At 41.0% G+C, this 17974-nt stretch overlaps 1 protein-coding gene across 1 annotated transcript in view; it reads left to right on the top strand.

Annotated features, from left to right (window-relative positions):
• The first annotated feature begins 8522 nt into the window (after positions 1 to 8522).
• zanl (zonadhesin, like) overlaps positions 8523 to 17974 on the top strand; it is a 62855-nt gene continuing 53403 nt past the window's right edge. The window contains exons 1-21 of the mRNA XM_063187632.1: positions 8523 to 8533; positions 8710 to 8729; positions 9609 to 9755; positions 10136 to 10401; positions 10736 to 10820; positions 10935 to 11090; positions 11217 to 11384; positions 11779 to 11876; positions 12367 to 12445; positions 12597 to 12701; positions 13048 to 13250; positions 13334 to 13475; positions 13601 to 13845; positions 14068 to 14216; positions 14420 to 14548; positions 14696 to 14834; positions 14930 to 15071; positions 15180 to 15379; positions 15495 to 15633; positions 17320 to 17564; positions 17708 to 17856. Coding sequence (XP_063043702.1) covers positions 8523 to 8533; positions 8710 to 8729; positions 9609 to 9755; positions 10136 to 10401; positions 10736 to 10820; positions 10935 to 11090; positions 11217 to 11384; positions 11779 to 11876; positions 12367 to 12445; positions 12597 to 12701; positions 13048 to 13250; positions 13334 to 13475; positions 13601 to 13845; positions 14068 to 14216; positions 14420 to 14548; positions 14696 to 14834; positions 14930 to 15071; positions 15180 to 15379; positions 15495 to 15633; positions 17320 to 17564; positions 17708 to 17856 — 3017 coding nt within the window. The remainder of the gene's footprint in view (positions 8534 to 8709; positions 8730 to 9608; positions 9756 to 10135; positions 10402 to 10735; positions 10821 to 10934; positions 11091 to 11216; positions 11385 to 11778; positions 11877 to 12366; positions 12446 to 12596; positions 12702 to 13047; positions 13251 to 13333; positions 13476 to 13600; positions 13846 to 14067; positions 14217 to 14419; positions 14549 to 14695; positions 14835 to 14929; positions 15072 to 15179; positions 15380 to 15494; positions 15634 to 17319; positions 17565 to 17707; positions 17857 to 17974) is intronic.

Here is a 17974-nt window from a genome sequence, read left to right as displayed (position 1 = left end):
ACAGTAGAGTTTACATTGTGAAAGAGCTGATATTGTGAAAATAATACTGTAATTAAGCTATTAGGAACGCCAGGGCTACTTATGATTAGATTGACTGATATGTCGTGAAAACGTGATGCCTTGGCATCAACTTTATCTTGATGTGAGGGGCATGAACAACATCTTGGGTGGGTTCCTCAACTGCGTAGTTATCCATTAACTATTCAAGAGGTGTTTCCCATCATGATAAAAGATGACCAGAGCGTCCAGTCACGCAGCTTTTGAATAGGCAGATTTTTTTCCCCCTTGGGAAACACTAATTGTGTGCGTGAGACATTGCATGTTGTCTTCTGGCAGTGCTACAGAATGTGATTTGTTTACAAATATTGCTAGGCCTACAATATGCACATTCTTGTGCCCTGTCAGACAGTATAGGCCCAAATATTCAGAATTGTAGCTTGATGTGTGGAGAAATGAAGAAACATTCAGGCTGCCCTGTACAAATTTAAAATAAGACATTTTTAGACATTTTGACAATTCTCCCTCATGTCACATCAAGTCAGCTGACTATTCCTCAACCAAGACACAAAATATGTGTTATATTGTCATATTTTCATGAAGTTCATGAATATGAAAAGTTTTGTTCTCAAAAAGTACCGAAAAGACAAAAAATGTCAGAAGGTAGAAGTCTTCTTAGTCAAAAAAAGAGATGAAGAGTAAAGGAGGAGTCACTATTGTCTGTGGTGCTTCATGGCATTTAAACATCCCAATGACTCGACTGGAAGAAACTGTCCCTTAGTCTGCTGGTGGAGGTGCACATACTGGGGTGTGGATCAGAGGTCATGCGATTGGCCTTCCTTACACAACATTAGTTATAAATGGATGCTGGGTAGCTCAGTTTTTATGACCCGATTGGCAGACCTGACTACCCACTGAAAGGCTGTCCTGTTCTTAGCAGTAGTGTTACCATACCAAGGTTCAAGATTTTATTTGTCACATGTTTTCTTGTTCTGGCACAATTCGCAGTGAAAGGAAGGTTGCAACTGCTCTCAACAGTGAAATATTAACAAATCACCTAATTGGAAAAGAAGGGGGAAAGATAATAATAATAAAAGTAAAAGATTTTAAAAAGCAGATGGCTGTGAAATTAAAGGAGCACTCCTGCCAATTTCAATATGTTGTATTGCTCACGCTCCCCTTGACTTGTCAGTACACGGTGATGCTGCTTTCCGAGATCTGAGTCGTTCTAATGGGGGCAGCTTTTATTTACATTTTTAAAAATCTCATCATAGGCCTACTCCAAGTATTTTCCCAAAAGGAATCGCTGTGTGCTAGTTGTCTGCTGATGTTGCACAGGCCCGTCGACAGAGGGGGACAAATGGGTATGTTGCCCCGGGCCCAGAGAGACAGGGGGCCCAGAATTGGGTCACCATTATGTTGTATGTATTGGGTAGGGGGCCCTTTTAGATGACTTTGTCCTGGGCCCAGAAAAAGCTGTCAGCGGCCCTGATGTTGCATAACCTTTTGGATGTTTTTGGGAATAAACCGAGGTGTTTTTTTTTTATGTAAACAAACACCTGCCCCCATTACAATGACCAGGATCTCGGAAAAGGCTGGAAAAAAAATCTCAGGTACTGACAAGTCCATGGTAGTGTGAGCATTACAACTGCATGTTCAAATTGTCTGAAGTTACCCTTGAAGTTAAAGACTTTCTATGGTACTGTGATAGAAATTGGCCAGGATTCTACTGTCCATGCCATACCTGTACATCTGACTGATGTCTAGCCTTCTAATCAATAAATCTAATTAATGTGATGAGACCAACTTCGAGCTTCACTGATGGAATCTAAAACTGTTAACTCTCTCTCTCTCCACTGCTACATCATTTACGTAGGATGGCTGATGTGGCTTAATTATCCACACATCACACACACAACCAGCCAGGTGACTGTAAATGAGAGACATGGCTTGCTTGTAAATTTGGAGATGAGCGTCCAACATACACACAAATGTTTCTTTCCATTTTGTATTACCCTTTTCCCTGCTCCTGCAATGCTTCAGGTCGTTGGAGGTGACTGCTAGCTTCAGAAAGTGAAATCTCTGCCATTCATTGCATGAGTAAGCTCCAGCCTTTTGTGTGTTGTTTGCTCAAACCCTCCAGTGGCAGGGTTGACTCGTATTGACAGGTACAGTGGAAAAAGGAAGAAAGGGAGAAAAAAAAGTTTCTTAGAACACAAAGAATGACTGGACCTCTGATTTACATTCTGTTATCTTTTTTTATGAATGGCACATGTGAAGGTACAGTGCACTACAAAATAATAGCAGAATGTCAGAAAATAATGAACGAATTAAGTCTAACCAACAGTCAACCAACTCCAACCGCATGGGAACTAGTATTACAGTCTAGAAGCATTTAACAAGAGTCCACAATTCCCCTTCCATTTCATGGTTTTGGATCAAAAACAGCTTGCTACTTTAGTTTCTATTGGATTAAGATCAAGTGTTTGCCATTTTTATTATAATGGTTGAATTGATTAATGTAATACTAAGATGATTAGCCTATGGCCTACTTATTGGTCAATGTAAACAGCAATGACCATTTCAAAGGAATTTCCCACTGACATAGTGTACGTAGTGTAATCAACATAAGCTTAAACTGGCTGTTGGGACTATGAAGTTCTTTTGAATTTATAGTCTGGCCAAACTGTGATGATTTCAGAGTTGTCAGTCCAGTCCAGAGTGGGGTGCATCAAATGCCCAAACGTTTGGAAATTCTCCTCTTCTTTTCCAATATTGTTCCTTTGTACTAACACAACGCCCTTGTAAAATCTTAGACAATTTGGTCAAGGTTAAAGGGGAGCACAATAGGCTTGACATTTTGAATGGCAGTGAATGTGCGATTTTCGCCAAATCTATTAAAAGTGTGTTTTTAGACTATTTTGATCCAAAGTACTTCGAAGAATCGTAGAATCACTTGCTCCAAGTGCCTTTCCACTTTCCCAGATTCAAAATCCATAGTGCAGCAACAATAATTCGGCCCTTTCATGAAGTCTTTACGAGAAAAACAGAAAAAAATCAACTTTAAGCCTCGTGGTGCCTTTACGAATAGCCTCGTTTCTCGTGGTTGGGCGACGAAAGGGGGAACTGACAATTGGGGTAGTTTGGTTCTGGGGGGAAGAATAATGCGGACGGACGTCAACAATCAAGCGTGAGTGAAGGCTAACTGGAAACAATGGTAATCAAACATTTCAAACAAGTGATTTACGGTTAAGTTTAGGGTTAAGTTTAGGGTTAGGGTTAAGGTTAGGGTTAAGGTTAGGGTTAGGTTTAGGGTTAAGGTTAGGGATAATGTTGGAGGAAGGGAGACATGGCATGAAGCTGACACAACGACAGCGTTCCCCTCCTGGAATGCACGCTTTTCTCTCTCACTCGTTCTCTCTCACCCTCTCTCTCACCCACTCTTGACGACAGCGCGCGTTGCCCAACTACGAAAAATGAGGCTATAGCGGCACCACGAAGCATGTAGTTGATTTTCCCGAGAATGGGCTCAGTGCAGGGGTATTCAATTAAAAGTCACAGAGGGACAGTTTTTCAAATTCCCTCCAATGAACATAGAATCTGTATAACTGCGAGCTGCACGGTGTCTGAGGTTAGAGTGCGAAACAAGCAGATAGCTTTCCAGAGAGAACAGACAGGGGTGCCAACTGGGGGACAAAGGGGATAATTGTCCCGGGCCCAGGGGGGCCCATAATTGTGTCCTCATTACATTATATCTATTGGGCTGTCAGCGGCCCTGAGAACAGATATTCGCTTCTCTATTTCTTAGTAGCCTTAGAATGGTCTATTTATGATACTGTTTTAGATAAGACTTCACTCTCAAGTGAATGCATAGGAGAGATATCCTCAACCTGAAGTGTTAGTGATAGCAAATTATACACGGGCACAGGTGTATAATTTTTTGTTTTTTGTTTTAATTTCTGTTTTAATTTAGTTCTGACCTTAAGGGGAGCCAGAAACTTGCCATCCAAGGGCCACATCTGGCCCCAGGGCCTCCATTTGAATAACCCTGCCCTAGTGCATGCTTGTTGCACCCTTCCTTTGGCAAGATTTAAGCCCCTATGTGCTAACCTTTTAGCAATGTTTAAACACCCGTGAAGCCATCCTTTTGCCATCTTTTGGGTGTTTCATGTTATCGGGAAGTGGAAAGGCAACTGGGGCATTCTTTCAAACTAGTTTTGATCAAAACAGCCTTAAAACAAACTTTGCAATGACTTAGCTAAAATCGCCAATTTACTGCCATTCAAAATTTCAAACTATTGTGCCACTTTTTTGACATGAATTGAATTTGCAAGGAAGTTATGATAGTGCAAAGGAACAATACTGCAAAAGAGCAGAGTGGTATTTTGCAAACTTTTGGTTTTCAAGCGCTTTTGATGCACCCTAGTCCAGAGTCCAGCATTTAGACCACATTCATCAAATGCTTCTGTAAGCTACTGGTCACAGCTAAACTACCCAACAAAGACAAAGTGCAGTAACTATTGAAACAGAGAAAAATGCCTTCAAAGTTTGCGTAGGCTATTAGGTTGGATATTGTAGTTAGGCCTACTGCATATTTGTCATAATATCTCTAAAATGGGACACATGTGGACCTTATGGCTTTTTTCACAAGATGAAGGAGGTGTTATGAAAACCATTTTCAATATTAGCTCAATTTTGACAAAATATGTAGTTGCTGCACTTTGCCTTTTGTATGGTGTGGTAACTTTTTTATTAACCCACATTGCTAATTAAGATTATTAGCTGGGCCAATAAAATAGTCCATAACCCAATTTAATTAATAAGACTTAATCTGGGCTATTGCCTGTTGCACAATGGATAACCATCTTACCCGCTATCTGACTCGTATATGTTTACCATTTACCAATTAATACCCAAGTATTTATATTATTGTTATTACCATTACATACTTAGTTATTATTTAGTTCATTGGGCTCAATCAGCCATAAGCATACATTACCCATCTTTGTGCAGGAGAACAGTGAAGAGAAACCAGAAGCCAGGAAATCACAGGAGAAGACGAATGCCATTGCCATCAAGAAAGTTACATTTATTGATACATTGCAAGTGAGAAGAGCAATTCAGTTAACCCTTAGAATACCATAATGTAGCATAGTGCCTTTAGCATCAGGGCTTTAGCGCCCATCCGCCAAGCGCTTCCCCAGTCGTCCCCAGCTCTTTCTCAACTGTTCTTTTGAGCTGCATCTGAGAACAGTATTTAAACCCCACAAGTGTATTACATCATGTGCATACATGGTCAAAGCATCAGTGCAGCAAGAATATACCAGAATACATTCTAAGTCAAATAAGGAAATGGTCATTCCTGATAACCAACTCACTAATTCCAGCCCAAGTGGCTGTGTGACAATCGACACCTCTATAGCTAGGTTTTACGACAGGGCAGCTGTCTTCTGGACTCAGCTAGGCCCCAGAAATACACAGTCACAGAACCACAGTTAAGTGTAAAATGAAGCTAGTTTACATACAAGATATTCTCTGTTAATTTCCAATAAATAATTGTAAATATTAATGAAGAATTGTTGTCTCAAAACTTCGACAATGGCTAATACCAGCAGGGCCAATAGCAGAACTAGTGTGTCTTTGCCCGCCCTTTCAGGTCATTTCGAAATGCTGGTTTTTGACCATCTAATACTAATCCTCAGGTGAGCACAAGGCAGCATGAATCCATTCCATCGTCCAAACTCCCGTCCTCTCTTGTGCGTGTGGCCTTGCGATGATGTTGCAAGACGTCATTGACGGCAGAAACTTTTACTCAGTATCTCAGCTATTCACAAATCATTTTCTCATTTGTAATTGGGATGTTGGATGGGGAAATATCTTTCAAAAGTTACAGGAATTGGACAAAATAACTGAGACACCTGTCATTTTAGTGTCATTTAGTTCCTCTTGCATCCACAGTTAATCCTGTTGGATGTGGTTCATCCTTCTTGGTGGTATGCAGACATTACCTTGGATACTGTGGCTCTTGATAGGCCTACATCACAATGACTCTCGGTCAAAGATGCAACAGTCACACACTTACCAAGAATTCCTCCATTTTGAACTCTGACATGTCACCCATAATGTTGTGTGCATTGCAAAATGTTGAGCAAAACTGTGCTCTTGCCCTGCTAATTGAACCTTCACACACTTAACTGGTGCAATGTGCCATTAATGAAGATTGGCCAACAGGCTGGTCCACTTGAGCCATGAAACTTCCCACACTAAAATGACAGGTGTCTCGGTTATTTTGTCTAACCCCTGTATACCTAGATCGGCAGCAGGGAAATTTTATTGATTTCTCCGCAGAGTAGGGGCATCAGTGAAGCGAGAGAACACAAGCACAAGTTGAGGACGGAAGTTTGGAACATGGAATGGACCCCATGCCCTCTTCAAGTATTCTCATCTATGGAAAGTGATTCCTGACACCTTTTATGAAATAAATAGGCTCAGAACTAGGGCTGGGGGACATGATTATTGTATATCGTTATCGTGATAGAAAGGTTTCTATTGTGCCCTTTCGCCTCTGTTGTTTCTATCGTGATAAACTAATTGTATCCACTATTAGAGCTAATATGCAATATAATATAATTTAGTAGCATTTTGTGACTATGCACGCCCTAAGTTAATATAACGGTAAAAAGAAGAATAAAAAGATTCATTTCAAGACACGTGGTTCGCAACATGACACAATAAAGAGAAAACAAAGAGAATAACTGAAAATGTGCATAATTGTGGTATATCGTGATCTATATCGTGATCTATATCGTTATCGTGATATGAAGTGATCCATATCATGATAAATGTTTTTTTTTTCCATATCGCTCTGCAGCCCTACTCAGAACCATAGTAGATGACATCCCACTCAGGATCGCTGGATCTGTTGCTCCTTATGACTTTTAGCTACATCTATGTAGCCTGGCGAGCCAGACCCAAAACGTAGGCCTAATATGTTTAGTGTGGAATTACATGGCTCAGCTCAGGTAGCTGAGGCCTGTGGGTGGGAACAAACTGTTGTTGTTGTTGTTGTTATGATTCAAATGGCTTCTGCACTCCCCTGACTACTGCTATTATGTAATCAAATGACTCATTTTAATTAGCTATCATCGTGTCTTGCCACGCCCACCCCAAAGATTAAAAAAGAGGAAAATGTCCTCTCTCAGTTGACTTCTTCCCAGCACGCAGTCAAACAAATTCTTACAAAACATGATAGATTTGGTAACTGGTGTTATTTTTTCCACATCTCTGCATATACTGTACCTCAAGCAAAAGCAAATACGTATAATGAATGCCATTGCTCTTAGTCGTGGAATTTAAGTTTCAGATGCCAGCACAGGTGGTTGATAATATGGGCTTACAGCCAAACTGTGGCTTCAGGTTGGTTTATGAGACAAGAATTATCTGTAGAGAGGGTGAAGCACGTGGGTCATAACGGTCATACCGAGGGCTGTGGCTACCTGGAGGAAGGTTCAGTTTCTGGAAGAAGGCACGTCATGGGATTATTAGAAATCCATCAGTTTATTAACACTAGAAATAATGACCGTTGGCATGGATGCAACATTTCAAGAGTAGGAAGAATCCCCCTCACAGTCTCTATGGCCATACACAAAAACATAATATTACTGTATTTAATGTAATGTATACAGTAAACATAAAGGTCATAATAACTACGTGTAATGCTTCATTGAAGTACTTGAAGAAGGTTCAGATCACAGAAACATAGTTATTGTTTTTATTACAATTTTCTTGTGGAATGAATAGTGTGCACGATTTTTCTTACACTTCAATGATAACCTCACTGTGATACACCTGGCTAAGAACCAATACACGTGACTGAGAACAGAGGTGTGCAAAAGCTCCTTTTTAAAAATAGAGACAGAATTAAGGCTGGAAAATTGTTAAATCATGAGTTGAAGACAACTTGCAATTCATTTTTAGAATCTGCGAGATATAAGTAAGGAAATTCCACCTTGAAATTCTCCAATATGACAATTCACACGCTTTTACAACAAGACACACCTTCCGCACAGTGGCACTCCCAATTCCTATCTAAAGCTGTTATTGATTTACTTGACTGGTTTTGCAATGAGCTTTGGAAAAAATAATGTGCATGGATACATGACAAACCACTGATAGAGTCGCCGCTCCAACCCTGTCCACCCCCTCTACAATATCTGTCCTCTCCCTACCCAAGTCTTTAAAAGGGTGACCTTGTCCCGTTGCTCAGTCTCTATTCAGCTTGCTCCATCGGCATGATGGACAACCTGAAGCTTGTTGTCATTCTATGTTGGATAGGGGCATCCTTATCTGTGGAAAATAAAAAATTGTAAGTATGATTGATTTTGATTGATGATTGATATAATTGATGGCTTTTTGTTGAATCCATACGTAAGCAATAGTCTAAATATACATAAAGTGAAAAGTAAATGTGAATGAGAGCATTTGAAGAAATTGATGCATATCATCTTTATCAAAGATGGTTTGGTATGAATGAGAGGTAATTGATGGGATTTCTGTTGATACTAAATGAATATGAGAGCCATCCCATAGTTTACATGTGTTTTCATTACTTTATTCATTAGAAGATGAACCATTCTGTCACACATATTATTAAGAATGTACATGTACAATAATAAAGCAATAACAGCTATTGTATGCCCCTTATCATTTCAGAGCAAGAACTGGGGATGCAGGTAAGTCACCTGTAATATGTACACTTCTGAAAAGCCTAGCCCCAGCACACTGGAAAAACTTCACAGGAATGTATCAATGCTTGGTGTTGGTCACGAGGCACCTTACAGTATGCTTTAGAGCTTACAGTAAACTGAGCATTTTTTGCCCCCTTTTAGAAATATTCTGACAATAGTCTCCCAAGTCCTCCAGTCAACCAATATTGGTACAAGGTGTTTCTGTGCAACACAGTGTTATAGTAAAGAAAGCTCTTTCTTTACTTTAACGTTGGTGACTTTGGGGTTCCACTCCTACGCACCTGACCAAGGAGGTGTGCAAGAATTCTCCACTTACCAACACAGTGTTATAACATGAGTTTCCAAATCAAACACAAAACAATACAACTTGGCAGAATGGGGAGGCCGCGCAGTATAGTGCGAGAGATACAGATTCACAAAAATGCTCAAATAGCTAAATACAAAAAGGAAGACAAAAACAACATTTAAGAAAACCAATATACGTATTTCTATATAAAAAAATATGAGGCATAGCAGAATCTTGTGCCAATCTGCCAATTTAAACTTAATGTCAGTATTGAGATATAAATGGCAAGGAAAGTAAAAGTTAAGGTGGGTTGCATGGTTTGATTTGTCTACACACCTTGATCTTTTCCTGAAAATGATGATAGAGTAAAGCATTTTATTTGAAATGAAGGGATGTTGCACATTCAAATGCCATGCTTCAAGATGATGTCAACATGAATGTTAATTTGAAATGGACAGATCTGAAGCTTTCATATTCCTTGGACAATCTTTATCCCTGTGAGGATGGTGTCCTCTGTATGCACTCCTGATATTTCTGTTTGTCTCTTTGTGATTTTTTGTATCTGTCCCTGTTTGCAGTTACATTGACCTCCTGCAACTTTAACAATGATGATGCGCCGTTTTGTCAGTTCCGCCAAGACTACACAGACCAAAGTGACTGGACCCGTAACCGTGGAAGCACTCCCACACCTGGTACTGGGCCGAGCGGAGACTACCCGGATGGAAGTGAGTGGCCATTACATACAGTACATTACTTTAATACAGGGGTGTCAAACTGGTTTCAGTCCAGGGGCCACATGCAGCCGATTTGAACTTACATGAGCAGAACCAGTAACATAATTGCAAAATATCGTAGTTCTCTATATCTGGGGCCAGATTGAATCATCCGGCGGGCCACATCCAGCCCCCGGGCCTTATGTTTGACACACCTGCTTTAATGCATTACTTTAATACATTTCGCAATACAATATACTAGTCCTGAAGTTGAATATGTGTTTTGGATCACATATCATGAAATATTCTTCTGAATAAAAATGGATCAGTGTATTAACACATCCATCATTTTATACTGTCAGTAAAAAGTTGTGGGTGATTTTGTCTTTCAGAGGGATTCTACATATACCATGAATGTGACAATGTAGGAAATAAACAAACGGCGCGTCTGCTAAGCCCAGCCCTCAGCATGGGACCAGAACAGATCTGTGTGCAGTTCTACTACTACATGTACGGCGCCGACAATCAGAACCAACTACGGGTCCTTGCCAAACGAGCCTCAACGGAAGAGGAGGTTTGGCTGAAGAGCGGAATGCAAAGTCCGTCTTGGCTCAAAGGATCTGTGAGTGTAGCAAAACCCCTAGGAACATCCGTGGAGGTGAGTCAGCGATGACATTTAACTGTATATATTTACTGCTTCTTTACAGCTCTGTAATGGTTATAGCTCTCAGGGCGTTCACAATACATCTTATCTGTCACTATCTTTTGAACGGGTGTAAACACCAGGGGCCCGTTATAACAGTATAACAGCAGCACACAGAGATTTTTTGCATAGTTTAGTTTTTAGATTGTTTGCATAGTTTAGGTATGCCTTGATTCTGTGAATAATAATCAGAAGAAGCAGCATGCATACATACTGTACATACATACATAGACCTGCATAAAAATATCATAAAAAAAGTGATTACAAATGTGTAATGTTATTTTTTTAGATCGTGTTTGAAGCAAAGCGTGGCTTCTCTTCCTCTTGTGACACTGCTCTTGACAATATTGTCATCAGTGAAGGAGCTTGTCCAGGTAAAACTGATCATTTTATAAGTTGTACTATCAACGTTCATTCCTGAGACACCCTAAGCCTGCCAGTTGTATTTTGGCTTTGATACTGAGACGATCAACTGTCCCATTTTTCAGGTTGTGTATTCGGTTGTGATTTTGACGAAAGCGGAGGAGACCTTTGCAATTGGGAAATAGTAACCCCCGATGACGCCATTTTTGGATGGGAACCTTTCAATGGTCCAACAGACTCAGAGGGATCAGGACCCAATGATGACTTCTCCAAACCTGGCTGTGAGTCTTGCTCTATTAAACACTGTTTCAAAAGAGACATACATAAAACATTAGCAACTGCACTATGAGCATCCCTGTTTGATATCGCTGTCCTTATTTTTTCCCGTTGTGTGTTGGTGTGTTCAGTTGGAAACTACCTTCTTCTGGATGGATTGTATGCAGTTCCTGGTCTTTCGAGCCAGCTTTGGAGTCCTTCTGCAACTCCCACAGCTACTGGCTGTCTACAGCTGACCTTCGCGTATTTCATGTTCGGCACTGCAACCACAATGCAGCTCAGTGCCCATGTTGCTACAGGTACGGTATAAAGCTTTGGGATGGTACCCTGACCTGATATCAGACTTCATTTTCCTGGCCCCCGCCTGTGTTGCGGGAACACTCGGAAATGTTGTTAGCTTCCTTCAAAGTATAGGCTGGTATTTGGCTCCTGCCTTAATGCGGTAGTGGTACAAGGGGAGAAGCCCTGAGCTCACACAGTGACTGTAGGCTCACTCACTTGATTCCTCCTGAATAGGTTGAAGGGTCAGACAGACACGGAACCCTCTACTTTCCCCACAGTGCTAGTTAGTGACTTTTCTCATCAGTCTCTAAATGTAAGTGGCTTTGGCTTGGAGTAATGCAGAGTGAGACATTGCTATGATATACATAGATGCAATCTATTCATATTTAATTCTTGGATTTGGATCTTTAGGTGGTGTGATGGGACCAGCCATTTTCAGCCTCACTGGGGACCAGGGTGAGGCGTGGAAGCTGGCAGAGGTCTACTACACTGGCAGAGAAACCATCCAGGTGACTACACTCCCGTTTTACAACCACCACTTAACTACTGCTTCTTTATCTTGGAAAGGAACGGGCAATCTACTGTAATTGCCTTGGCCAAATGTAATCAGCAGTGATTCCAAAGCCTTTAAAAGTCATAAAAGGGGGAAAAAGTATAAAGAAAATATTTTAAGAAGCTGTTTGCACGTGTATGGATATTTTTGAAAAAGGCATTGATTTTGGCTGCTTGTTTACACATGAACTGAGTTTTAGAATTTGAATTGCAAAAGTCTGGTTTTACAACTGTCCCATTTAGGGGGCTAAAAAGCACCTGTCACAATACAGTTTTTATTTTTATCATGCTTACAAGTAAATGGATAAAAAATATCCACATTTGAATGTTTTCCACATACTTGTAAGCTGTAAAGCTTGTAAAGGTGTCATAAAAGTTTCTGTACCACTTATAGTTTTTTTTACTCATTTGTCCCGTCACTAACTGGGGTGATCCTTTCCTTTCTAGTTTGTTATCGTGGGTGTTTATGGAAACACAGACAAGACTGACATTGCCATCGACAGTGTATGCATCTCAACCTGCAAAGGTAACAAAGCCAGTAAAGCAAGCAAATAAAAAATGATACTATGAGTTTTAGTGTTTAAATCAAGAATCTGCGTTTGAAAATGACACTATGCATAATGTTAACAATAGTGTTGCCATTGATGTGGTTGCCTTACTTTGCACTATTTCTGCAGTGACTACAACACCCGCGCCGACAACACCGGCTGTGACTACTCCAAGACCGACAACACCTAAACCCACAACACCAAAGCCAACTACCCCTTCATCAACAACCCCATGTGAGGTTCTCTCTTGAGTCAATTGTAATGTACTGTATTGGTAGAAAGCACCCACGTCTTTTCTCAGGCCAGGTCATGTTTGCTGGGGCACAGCTTGGCTCCATTGCCTATCTGTGTGAAACCAGACTAAACTCTACAATCATGTTAGTGCTACAATTATCAGCCCACCTGTGGAAGCCTTCTAAAAATAACACCAGGTTTACCCCGTCTAACCCCTAGCATGCCTTATGTGGAGCATATTCTATTCTGATAAAACTAGCTGTTTTGAACAAAATATGCGGACGAAACCAATATGTATTCGTCCTTCTCAAATTCTCTCTGATTTTCCTCCATTTCCTCCATACAGTGAAGTGCCCCCCAAATTCTGAGTTTTTGGAGTGTGGTCCATCATGTGTTCCCACCTGCCAGAAGCCCACCATTAACTCCTCCAACTGCACTGGGTCCTGTGTCAGTGGCTGTTTCTGCAGACCAGGTTTTGTGCTGTCTGGAAACCGATGTGTTCCCTCTGACAAGTGTGGTTGCCTGGATGAGGACAACAACTACTATGAGGTAAAATTAAAACAACAAACAACAGAAATGTACTAGTTAAAACACTTAGATAATGAAATAACTTTAATTATTTTCCCTATTAGCCTGGAGAGGTTGTGTTTGGTGACGGCTGCTCTAAGCTGTGTCGCTGTGCTGGAAACTACAGTCTTACCTGCGTGGACAACACCTGTAGCCCCACTGAGGAGTGTAGAGAGGTCAACGGAGTTCCTGGATGTTATCCTCAAGGTAACATTTAAAGAGAACTTACTTAAAACAGTAATAAATACACTCGCACACGCACACACTCGCACATGCACACATACACTTAATTCATCTTTGGAGATCTACAAAATGCACCTTTTCTCCTAAAGGTACCTCCACCTGCATCGCCTCTGGTGATCCCCACTACACCACCTTTGATAAGCGGAAGTACGACTTCATGGGCAACTGCACCTACCTGATGTCCAAACCTTGCAACACGACCAGCGTGCCACACTACGAGGTCCATGTGACCAACGAGAACCGAAACAACAACAAGAGAATAAGCTATGTCGCAGCTGTGCACGTCTACGTCCATGGCATGACGATTTCCATTCTAAAAGGAGGGACCGTGCGAGTAAGATATCACACTGCTTTTAAATAAAAAAGAAAAGAAAATATGAACCTGTGTGGATACTTTTAATATTTTAATTTCTTACAAAGGTTATTTCTGTGCTGCCTACTCACATCTTTTTTTCATTATTTTTCTTCACAACACCACTTAACCAGATCTGAACGTTGTTCAAAAGGTTTTGCATCTTTTTGTGTCCTTATTGTCTTTGATCTGTTCATCTTCCAGATCAATGGGACCAATGTGAACCTGCCTGTGAATCCAGCTGCAGATGTTTCTGTCTACAAGTCTGGAAAGCATTACACAGTGGCTATGAGCTTTGGAGTGACAGTTCGTTATGACGGCAACCACTACATGGACATCAAAGTGATTGCAGCGTGAGTTATTGTTATTAGTTTTATCTGTCGCTGTTTCTTGGCATACTGGCACTTGTCATTTATTTACTGTAGTTCCAACTTTGATTATAACCCACTGAATTCAACCGTGAACAAGATCTGACAAAATAGTATGTGATAAAAAAACCTGCTAGCAAATTTGTATGTTGTCTCACTTAACAAACTAAATACATTTGTTTGTGCAGCTACAAGGAGAAGGTGTGTGGTCTTTGTGGAGATTATGATGGAAACCCCAATGATGATTTCCGCATTCCATCTGGAGAGCTTGTGACTAAACCAAATGACTTTGGCAACAGTTGGAACACTGACCCCAAGTAAGATGCCGTGATACAAAAAAAGACAAAACATGAACTGAAAATGTACATTTGCAAAATTAATCAAGATCTTTCTGTTTTGCCTCATTTGCCTCAACTGTACATTTGCCAAATTAATCAAGATCTTTCTGTTTTGCCTCAATTTAGGTGCAACAAAAATCCAGAAGGTCCTCTCCCTGGCTGTACTCCAGAGGAGCAGGATAAGTATGAGAAACCTGCCTTCTGTGGAATCATTCTGGACACCAAAGGTCCATTTGCTGTGTGCCACCCCAGGGTCAATCCCAATGTGAGTTTCTGTGACTTAAGGATAATTTTAGTTAGAGATGATTATTGACGAGATACAGACTTTTTATTTTCTATATCCGTCCTTTGCTTCTACAGAGCTTCTTCAAGGACTGCATGTTTGACCTGTGTGAACTGGATGGACTCCACTCTGCCCTTTGCGAGGCCATAGAGGCCTATGTGAATGAGTGCCAGGATCGTGGAGTCACCATTGGGCCCTGGAGAAACGCCACCTTCTGCCGTGAGTTGCTGACATCTACATAGGGCTTCTATAGAATGCATTTTCTAAGCATAAATTTTACATCGCTTACTGATATTTATGATATTTTTCTTTGTTTCCTCCCCAAAGCCCTGACCTGCCCTCCCAACAGCCATTATGAGTCCTGTGCTTCACCCTGCCAGCCCTCCTGCGTCACACCTCCTCCAGGACAGTGTAGCGGACCATGTTCAGAGGGCTGTGTGTGTGACCCAGGTTACGTCCTCAGTGCTGGCAAGTGTGTTAGGAGCGACAGCTGTGGATGCAAACACACCAATGGCCAATACTACCAGGTGAACAGACACACATTGCTGAAAACTAGCATCAGTGCACAGCAATATTTTTGCTGTCTGTTATGTTAAATAATTAACCATAATTGATTAAAATCTGCCCATTTCTCTGTATCAGCCTGGAGAGGAGTTCTACACCTCAGACTGTGACCTGAAGTGCAGGTGCAATCCTCCGTTTGTCAGCTGCAGTAGTGGAGAATGTCCCCCTTCACAGCAGTGTGGCGTCCAGGGAGGAATTCTGGGATGCTATCCAATATGTACGTATTGGCTCTGTTTTGTTTTCTTGACTTGATTAACTTTGGGCGGTATTCCAAGAAGCTGGTTCTGTAGTTACCCTGGTTACGTTAACCATGAGGTTGTGGTAAATCGTCTAAGAGATAGCCCACAGGTGTTATTTAGTGAGCCTATGAAAATGAGTACTCTAGGCTCTTCTATTAGATGATTTACTTCTATCTCAAGGTTAGCTTAACCTGGTTTATTACCCAGCCAGGTTCGCGTAATATTCCTTTGATACTTTTTTTTGTTATTTTCAATGTTTGTAATAAAAGAGAATAAATATTGGGTGAATAATGACTAGTTACTGAAGTAGATCATCAAATTGTTGTCTTCTTTCTCTAGCCACTACCCCCAAGCCAACAACCCCCAGACCGTCAACTACTCCAGTAACAACACCAGGTATGTCACTGTTGTTTGCTTTATAGTCTAGTTTATCAGTCTTTATCCCTTACTTTAAAGAGCCATTTAATATGCCACTCTATTGAAGGCTTCGTACCGTATACCCCCATGTTTGATCAGCCAACAGAAAGTCTCAGACTGTCAATATGAACTCCAATATGTCTTTTAAGGAGCTTGGAGAAAGTTGTATATGCACAAAATAATCCTATTCGCCATGATAAAGGAGTTACCTACATATGTAGGAACTCAGGTTTAAAATCTGGCTCCTAAGTTACTGAAGTCATCTTGCAAAGTCCAGGACCAGATGACAACTTTGGATTCAGAGTTGAATGCACCAGTCAGCAGAAATGTCCTATGAGCTACTCTGCTGTGCTACAGAGTTGGACATGTTAGTTCTAATAGGAAATAAGGAAAATTACAGCAATCTTGTGTCACACCAATACGTGTACCAGTGTTATAACCTGTTATAACCTTACTGTCATCAAGATTGTAATGCCTAAAGCTTAATCTGTGACTTAAGGCTGTGTGTAATTTCACAGCAATGTTATTATGATGTAGTTGAGTTTTTTCAGCAAAGAGTGAACGGGCCCGGCGGTGGGCCCATCTGCACAAAGAGGCAACATAACATGTCATTTGATTAAATCTTTCTTTCACCTGTGCATCTTCTTATTGCCGTGTGTCTATTTACCATTTATTTTATTTTCTCCGTACAGTGAAATGTCCCCCGAATTCTGAGTTTTTGGAGTGTGGTCCATCATGTGTTCCCACTTGCCAGAAGCCCACCATTAACTCCTCCAACTGCACTGGGTCCTGTGTCAGTGGCTGTTTCTGCAGACCAGGTTTTCTGCTGTCTGGAAACCGATGTGTTCCCTCTGACAAGTGTGGTTGTTTGGATGAGGACAACAACTACTATGAGGTAAAATTAAGACAACAAACAACAGAAATTTACCAGTTAGATGCTTTTTAACAACATTTAGGTGATGACTTAACCTTAATTCTTTTCCCTATTAGCCTGGAGAGGTTGTGTTTGGTGGCGGCTGCTCTAAGCTGTGTCGCTGTGCTGGAAACTACAGTCTTACCTGCGTCGACAACACCTGTGCTCCCACTGAGGAGTGTAAAGAGGTCAATGGAGTTCCTGGATGTTATCCTCAAGGTATATCTTAGTAGCTAATTTCTCTTTCTTCTCAAGGTGCTGTTTACCACTCTCACATGTTTAGGGATTCAAAGATTCTCGTATCTTTTGTGTCACTGAAACTGTCCATCCACAGCCACCTCCACCTGCATTGCCTCTGGTGATCCCCACTACACCACCTTTGATAAGCGGAAGTACGACTTCATGGGCAACTGCACCTACCTGATGTCCAAACCTTGCAACACGACCAGCGTGCCACACTACGAAGTCCATGTTACCAACGAGAATCGAAACAACAACAAGAGAATAAGCTATGTGGCAGCGGTGCATGTCTACGTCCATGGCATGACGATTTCCATTCTTAAAGGAGGGACCGTGCGAGTAAGAGAGCATTCTACTTTTAAATAAAAAAACGAGAATATGAACCTGTGTGGATAGTTTGAAATTTTTTTTATTTCTTGGTAATGTTTTATTATTTTGCATCTTTTTGTGTCCTTATTGTCTTTGATCTGTTTGTCTACCAGATCAATGGGACCAATGTGAACCTGCCTGTGAATCCAGCTGCAGATGTTTCTGTCTTCAAGTCTGGAAAACATTACACAGTGGCCATGAGCTTTGGAGTGACAGTTCGTTATGACGGCAACCACTACATGGACATCAAAGTGATAGCAGCGTGAGTTAATGTTATTAGTTTTACCTGTCGCTGTTTCTTGGTATACTGTACTCAGTTACAGTAATTGCAACATTACTAGCAAAACCTGCCAGCAAATTTGTATGTTGTCTCACTTGAC

Source organism: Engraulis encrasicolus, chromosome 21 (assembly GCF_034702125.1).
Source record: "Engraulis encrasicolus isolate BLACKSEA-1 chromosome 21, IST_EnEncr_1.0, whole genome shotgun sequence".
Taxonomy (NCBI): Eukaryota; Metazoa; Chordata; class Actinopteri; order Clupeiformes; family Engraulidae; genus Engraulis; species Engraulis encrasicolus.
The sequence above is the reverse complement of the archived record's forward strand: the minus strand, read 5'-3'. Positions and strand labels throughout refer to the sequence as shown.